Consider the following 7,500-nt stretch of genomic DNA (forward strand, 5'->3'; position numbering starts at 1 on the left):
GTGTGGAGGCGAGACAGGCCTCAGGTTATCTCTACCAGCCACCCTCTGCTGACTGTCCCTGTTCTGTGTGACAGACAGACAGACAGACAGACAGACAGGCAGGCAGACAGGCGGACAGACGGACAGACGGACAGACGGACAGACGGACAGACGGACAGACGGACAGACGGTCAGACGGTCAGACGGTCAGACGGACAGACGGACAGACAGTCAGACAGTCAGACCGACAGACAGACAGACAGTCAGACAGTCAGACAGTCAGACGAGTAGACAGACGAGTAGACAGACGAGTAGACCCAGAGGACCAGACCGCTGACTGGACACAGAGAGATGGGACAGATTGAGAGAAGAGTTGAGTAGAAGTTGGATGGTGAACAGGGGAGAGATTGGAGACACAGAGGGAGTGGAAATGACAGACACTTGGGTGAGACGAGAGGAAGAGAGGAAGGTAGAGAGGGACAGAGAGAGGAAGATAGAGAGAAAGAAATAGGGAGAGAGGGAAGGAGAGAGGTGGGGGAAGAGAGAGAAAAAAAAGAGAGAGAGAGGTGGGAGAAGAGAGAGGTGGGGGATGAGAGAGGGAGTGAGAGAGAGGAATATAAGGAGAGAGAGAGGGAGAGAGAGAAAGAGAGGGATCTGTCTGCAGCAGCCTGCGTCATTAGAGGGGGAAAAAGCGAGCAGTTGGAGAGCAGACAGGGATGGGATGTGGTAGACCTGGGACAGATGTTTGTGGAAAGTGGCTAGGCTCACTCTCGCTGTGTGTGTTTATCTGTGTGTGAGAGTGTGTGTTTGTTTGTCTGAGTGGTTGTATGAGTGTGTGTGTGTGTGTGTGTGTGTGTGAGAGAGCGAGAGAGACATGTCAGAAGTATGGAAGGATGTCTAAAGGTTAGAGAGTGGGCAGAGACTTTTTTTAAAAGTGGTTAGTAATGACGTCGTCTCTCTCTCTCATCTCCTCTCCAAACTGATTTCACCATTCTGGGAGACTTCCTCCATTGAGGACACCACTGGTTTTGTTCCTTCCTGTGATATGGATGTTGTTGTAACTTTTTTTTACCTGTAAGGCACGTGTGTGTGTGTGTGTGTGTATGGAGGAGGTGGGGGGGGGGGGGGGGGGGGGGTAACAAGGAAGAGAGGTAGAGCGAGACATAAAAGAGAAACAGGAACCTGAGAGAGCGGGAAGTAGAGAGCAAGAAAGAAGGAGAAAAAAAATGAAAGGATAAGGAGAAGGGGGGAAGAAAGAAAGAGAGAGACGAAGGGGGGGGGAAGAGGGGATTAGCTGGGCCAGACAGGCTGCCATGCCCCAATCTGTGTCCGGGTGGTAATAAAGCCTGGCATTGTGATCTGCCAGAGCCTAACTCTCTCACAGCCTGACTTCAGCATGAGGGATTGGAGTGGGTCCCAGAGTTTTGTTTGCTGAGCTCTCTCGCTCTCTCACTCATACTCTATCCCTCTCTCTCTCTCTCTCTCTCTCTCTCTCTCTCTTTCATACTCACTCCCTCTCTCATACTCTCTCCCTCTCTCTCTCTCTCACTCACTCCCTCTCTCTTATACTCTCTTTCTCTTTCTCACTCACTCAGTTTTTTTTCGTTTCTCCTCCTCGTGTTTCAGAGACGCCACCAGATTTTAGGGGAAGAGAGTAAGAGAGAGAGGGAGAGACAGAGAAGGAGAGAGAGAGGGAGAGAGAGAGAAGGAGACAGAGAAGAAGAAGAAAAGAGAGGGAGTCAGAGAGAAAGGCAAAACAGGAGCGCACGTGTAGAGAGGCGAGCGAGAGGAACGACACATACTTTTTCATTTCTCCTTCACTGTTCCTCCGTTTTTTTTTCTCGTCTTCTTCCAAAACCGAAACATCTCCGACTTGATTGTTCGCGAACAGAGGAAAGTGGAGTAAGGACTTTTTTTTTTCTCGAGGTTAAGTTTAGTTTCTCCGAATGGATTCATCCAGGCTGACCAGACTCTTCCTCTTCCTCTCCCTCTCTCTGCTCCCCTCCCTGGTCCTGGTCCTCTGCCGGGCGCCGGCATTGGCAGCCATCGGGAACCAGACGGGCAGGATCAAGGTGGTCTTCACCCCCACCATCTGCAAGGTGACCTGCATGGGCGGACGCTGCCAGAACAGCTGTGAGAAGGGCAACACCACCACCATCATCAGCGAGAACGGCTACTCCACAGACACCCTCACCGCACCAAACTTCAGAGTGGGTGAGTAGCCCTCCAGTGACCTTCAACCTCCACCACCAGAAAATTGTGTTTTACCGTATCGTGATTTAATCGCAAATGCAATTAATCGTTCGGCCCGACTGATAACCACCTATCTTTTATTTGGTTGACCCCACCGGCCATTTAGGTCTAGCACTGCTGTCTGACTTTACTCAAACCAAACTTGTTTGGCACTACACCCATTTTTTGGGATTCTCGTGCAAAGCCCACTCCTCTTTATGTCTTATTGAAGACTTCAGAGTGGATATTAAACTACTCTGTCTTACCTTAGTGATACCATGCTACACCACCCTAGTGAAGACTTCAGAGTGGATCTTAAACTACTCTGTCTTACCTTAGAGATACAATGCTACACCACCCTAGTGAAGACTTCAGAGTGGATCTTAAACTACTCTGTCTTACCTTAGTGATACAATGCTACACCACTCAGAGTGGATCTTAAACTACTCTGTCTTACCTTAGTGATACCATGCTACACCACCCTAGTGAAGACTTCAGAGTGGATCTTAAACTACTCTGTCTTACCTTAGTGATACCATGCTACACCTCCTCGGTTCTCAGCTGTGGTCCATTTCCAATGGCATCATGGGAGAATGGCATCTTGGTATAACTCATTGTTTAAGATGCTGTTGTGTTGATTCGTGCCGGTTGATGCACCCCTGGATGTAAAACATGTTATGACGCAGAAACCTGTTGTTTTGACCTGTCCTAATAACAGATGTTATTCTCATAGACTGTGTGGTTTTCTTAAGGCATTCTTTCAGGTCTTGTCCTAATTCAGTGAATGACGCTGTCTTGTTATTGGTAGAGAGTCTGAGAAATAGACTTTTGTGTGCCACATTAGAAAAGCATGTTGATGTATCAATGACGATTCTTTGTGTGGCTCTTCATAGAATGCGAATGGCCAGAATGGTGAAAAATCACCTTATAATGTCAATCTTTTGAATGTGAATCTGAGTGTGCACAGGAAGTGTCTGTTTGTAAGGAACAGCGAAGGCAAATCGCATGGACACATGTTATGTAACTGATGGATATGTCTGCGTTTTGTTTTCTGGGATGAAGTACTCTGCGTCTCCTCTGCTTGCTAGAAGGATTTGGGTCGTTCGAGGTTGAACCGTATCAATCAAATGGTCAGAACCAGTCCCAGACTTGGCAGAGGGGTGAGACACACGGTCCCGATGACGCTCGCGCTCTTCCCGGTGAAAATGTGTGCAGGATCCAGCACTTTGCTGTGTTTGCAGTGTCTTAACCTGCCCCAGTCCTTATAAGGAGAGCACCGCACCATCCACCAGATCTCAACACAGACATTAGTGAGGGGGGGAGGGGGGGGGAAGCCCAGAGCAAGCGCTACTTTACACAGCTGAGGAATGGAGCTGCCAGAGGAGAGTTAGGCAATCCTATCGTCCAAGATATGTGAGGGGATATATGGGATAGGTGTGTGACAGGCTCTGATTTCTCTCTGTGATTGATTAGATAGTACTGGACATGTTTAGATGTACTGATTGCGCTCAACCTTGTGGGGTACAGCAGGGCAAACGTGTGTAGTGTTCATCAGGACCGTGCGCAGGGCTGTGAAAACCTTAATAGGCCTACAGATAGAACTCATTCAATAATCGATCGACAGACAGCCTGGACAGGGTTGTTGGTCAATTAGTATTACTCTCTCAGTAAGCACCTTGAGACATCTTTGTATGTGAAAGTGTGCTATATAAACAAACTCCATTATTATGTATTATTACTGGTGGTGGAACAGGATTGGTCAGCCTGGTGATTGGTCGTCCACTGGTGCTTCGTGTCCGTCAGCCTTTCAGTCCTTCCAGTTATGTCTTCCTGACTGTGATAGACAGTCCAGTCGCACAGATCTCCACGGGGACAACAAGCATGAGGCTCCTCCACTGTGTGCCAATGGGTGATTCAGTGAGAGTAGGGATAGGCGCACTCTACTTCAAAAAATATATAAATGCGTTTTGGGGTGCGAGTAAAAGAATGTTAACTATTAGTAGAATAAAAAACACACTCTCAAGCTTTTCTCCTTAATAATAAGACCAGTTTATTTTGCACAGACGCGTTTCGGCCTTAAGCCATCGTCAGTGTGATTGTGGGATTCAGTGACAGCCTTGAGGGGTGATTTACAGCACCCTAGCCATCAAAAGCTACGACTGCTTTGACGTCGGAGACATAGAGCTTGAGAGAAGGACTGCTTTGACGTAGAGCTTGAGAGAAGGGCACTCAGAGTGAGGGTGGGGGTTGGGGGGGGGGGGGGGGTGTACGGGGATTTGGCTCACTGAAGTTACTGCCCCTTTAAAACACCCTGAACCACGCTGGTGTTTGGCAGGCAGTCAGTGAAATGTACCTGTCGAGGCATGTAGTCAGTCTGCACTCTGAGTGTGCTGTGTGTGTGTGTGTGTGTGTGTGTGTGTGTGTGTGTGTGTGTGTGTGTGCGTGTGTGTGTCTGGCTGTCTGAGAATGGCCAGGGGATCGGCAGGGGAGAACAGTTTTTTTTATGTTGTTTGCTTTTTATTTTATTTTTCTCGGCATGACTGGAAATGTTTCTTATTTATGCTCTGCTCCAGGCCGTCTCCAAACAGACGGTAAACAGTGTCCAAATAAATTCCGAGGTTGTTTATCATTCTTCAGCGATGACATAGAGAGAGAAAAAAGCAGAGGAGGAAAGAAGTGCTTGAGTGTTCATACTTGAGTTGCTAAGCGATAATGGAGGAGATATTTGTTCATACTTGTTCCAGGGTTGTTGGACAATTAGTATTACTCTCTCGGTAAAAGGCCACAGTTATCTGTAATTGGTGACTCACCCAAAAGGGCTGAGGTGCTAAAGCTCCTCCACACACCATGCCACATCCTCTCTCTCTCTCTGTTTCTGTCTCTCTCTCTCTCTCTGTTTGTCTGTCTCTCTCTCTTCCGCCCTCTCTCTCTCTGTTTCTATCTCTCCCTCTCTCTTCCGCCCTCTCTCTCTGTTTCTGTCTCTCTCTCTCTCTCTTCCGCCCTCTCTCTCTCTGTTTCTGTCTCTCTCTCTCTCTCTCTGTTTCTGTCTCTCTCTCTCTCTGTTTCTGTCTGTCTCTCGCTCTTTCGCCCTCTCTCTCTCTCTTTCTGTCTTTCTCTCTCTCTCTCTCTTTCTCTCTATATCTCTCTCTCTCTCTCTCTCTCTCTCTCTCTCTGCGTGTGGAGCATTTCCCGAGTAGGAGGAACACTGTTGGGTTGATAATGAAGGTTGCAATTACCACAATTCCCTTCGATTAAAACAGGGAAAAACACACATCGCATTTCCACCCAAGGATCATTAGTGGGAATAATGTGTGTGTGTGAATGTGTGTGTGTGTGTGTGTGTGTGTGTGTGTGTGCGATGTTGTGGCCGTAAAAGCCAAAAAAGGTGCTCAATGGGGGGAGTGGAAATACCCTGAAAAAAACACCCACCACTCACCACTCTCCTCTCCTCCCCCTCCCCCTCCCTCCCTCCCACCTCCACCCTCAGACCTCCACCCGTGGCCGCCTCCTCCCTCTCTTGTGATTCGCATGCCTCGGTCTGGGTTCGGCTGGGAGCAGATTCCTTATGGGGTTGCTATTGTGCTGAGTCGGCGCGGGTGGCTGGAGTGCCGGTGGTTGCGGGTTCCCACTCTTTCTCCGACCCCCACGCCGGCCCCTGTCGTGTCCCAGACATCCCCCTATGCCCCCCACCCTCTCCCCCACCCCCACCACCCAAAGCCTGACTCTGCGTCTGGGCCACAGCGCTCAAGAATGGGGCCAGTGTGGGCACTGGGCTGTATTCTAGCAGCAAGACGCAAGAATGGTCACAGTCTGCTGCTGTGCTGAAGTCATTTCGGATGAGATGAGTGTCTGTCCATTGACTCAACGTAAATGTAAACTCTGTTTCAAACACGGCTCTGTTGGAATGGCTCAGTCAGTATGACAGCATGTGATTCATTGCTCTCTTATCAAGGGACCTGGATCAGACATCGCGCCTCTGTCTGCACTGGTTTAGGAGAGTTCCTCCTCTTTGTATGCTGGTCTGAGTTTTCTTCTGTCCTCATGCTCTTCTTTGACGATGTGTGTGTGTGTGTGTGTGTGTGTGTGTGTGTCTGAAACTTTACCTCGTATGAGTGCCTGCCTTTTGATCTAAGGCCCACTTGCTCAAACTACTCTTCTGTCCTCTCCTTCACCTTCCCCCTCTCCTGTCTTGGCTCTTGGGAGCTGGTTCCTGAACACTAGGCCTAACCCAAATCCTAACCCTAAATCAGCCCAGATGACCTCCCTGATCAAGTCAATTCAATTGTATTTATTTAGCGCCATAACAATACAGAGCCTTTACAGAGCCCAGAGCCTGAACCCCCTTAGTGCAAGTACAATGGCAACAGGGGCAAGAAGAAAACTCCTTGTTAGTCAGGAAGAAACCTTAAGCTGAACCACGGCACATAAGGGGGGACCCATCTGCTTGAGGTCGGCCGGGTGGCGATAGGAAGGGGGGGATGGGGGGAGGGTTGTGTGGCAGAAGGGGATGGTAAACAACAGGTGTTGTACACAGCCTGCCTTTGGTAGATGTACATAATATACATACAGGCATCCGGTGGTAAATACAGAGAACATCAGGAGGACAGCCTAGGGAAGATGGCTGCCACCTCAGCCACTCTCTCCAGGGCAAACTCTCTATCTATATTGGAGTCCTCTTTCTGCCAACACCCCCACCACCCGCCCTTCCGGATCATTCCGTGACTGCTTGTTTATCGGAGGCTCGTTTTGGGGGGTGGGGGGGGGGGGGGTGCTGCTCTCCCCCCCCTCCGTCTCCAGGTGTTTACGGTGCCGGTCCAAAAACACCTCCGTCTCGAGAGCGCCGGCCGACCCGCCGCCAGGGCACCTCATTAAGGGCCGCTCCGGCTGCCAGCTCCCCTCCTGAGCGAGCCCAGCTCCAGACAGCGCCCTGATCCCTGGCGGGGAGTTAGCCAAGCGCGTTGCTTTCTTTCTTTCTTTCCCTTTCCCCCCCCCCCCCTTTTGTTGGGTCTGGGTTTGGGATGGAGAGAATAGGATTTATATGGATGGTAGGGTTTTAAAGAGGTGTTTTTTTGGGAGTGTTACCTGTTTGTTTTAGTGTGTGTGTATGGGGGGGGGTTGAGGGGGAAGAAAATCAAGCCTGAATGGTGATTCGGATGACATATGTGTGTGTGTGTGTGTGTATGTATTTGTGTTTGTGCATGCTGTGTGTATGTGGCTTTCTTCTTCTCCTCTTCTGTGTTCTGCCTCTTTCTCCAGCACTGAGTGCGTGGCAGGTGACAAAGTGAGCAG

General features: G+C 49.6%; 1 protein-coding gene across 1 annotated transcript in view; it reads left to right on the forward strand.

The window, feature by feature from the left end:
- The window catches only part of ltbp1 (latent transforming growth factor beta binding protein 1), a 148,431-nt gene that overhangs the window by 48,675 nt on the left and 92,256 nt on the right, over positions 1 to 7,500 (forward strand). Inside the window, exon 5 of the mRNA XM_080848469.1 lies at positions 2,023 to 2,193. Coding sequence (XP_080704595.1) covers positions 2,023 to 2,193 — 171 coding nt within the window. The remainder of the gene's footprint in view (positions 1 to 2,022; positions 2,194 to 7,500) is intronic.

Source organism: Sprattus sprattus, assembly GCF_963457725.1.
Source record: "Sprattus sprattus genome assembly, chromosome: 12".
Taxonomy (NCBI): Eukaryota; Metazoa; Chordata; class Actinopteri; order Clupeiformes; family Clupeidae; genus Sprattus; species Sprattus sprattus.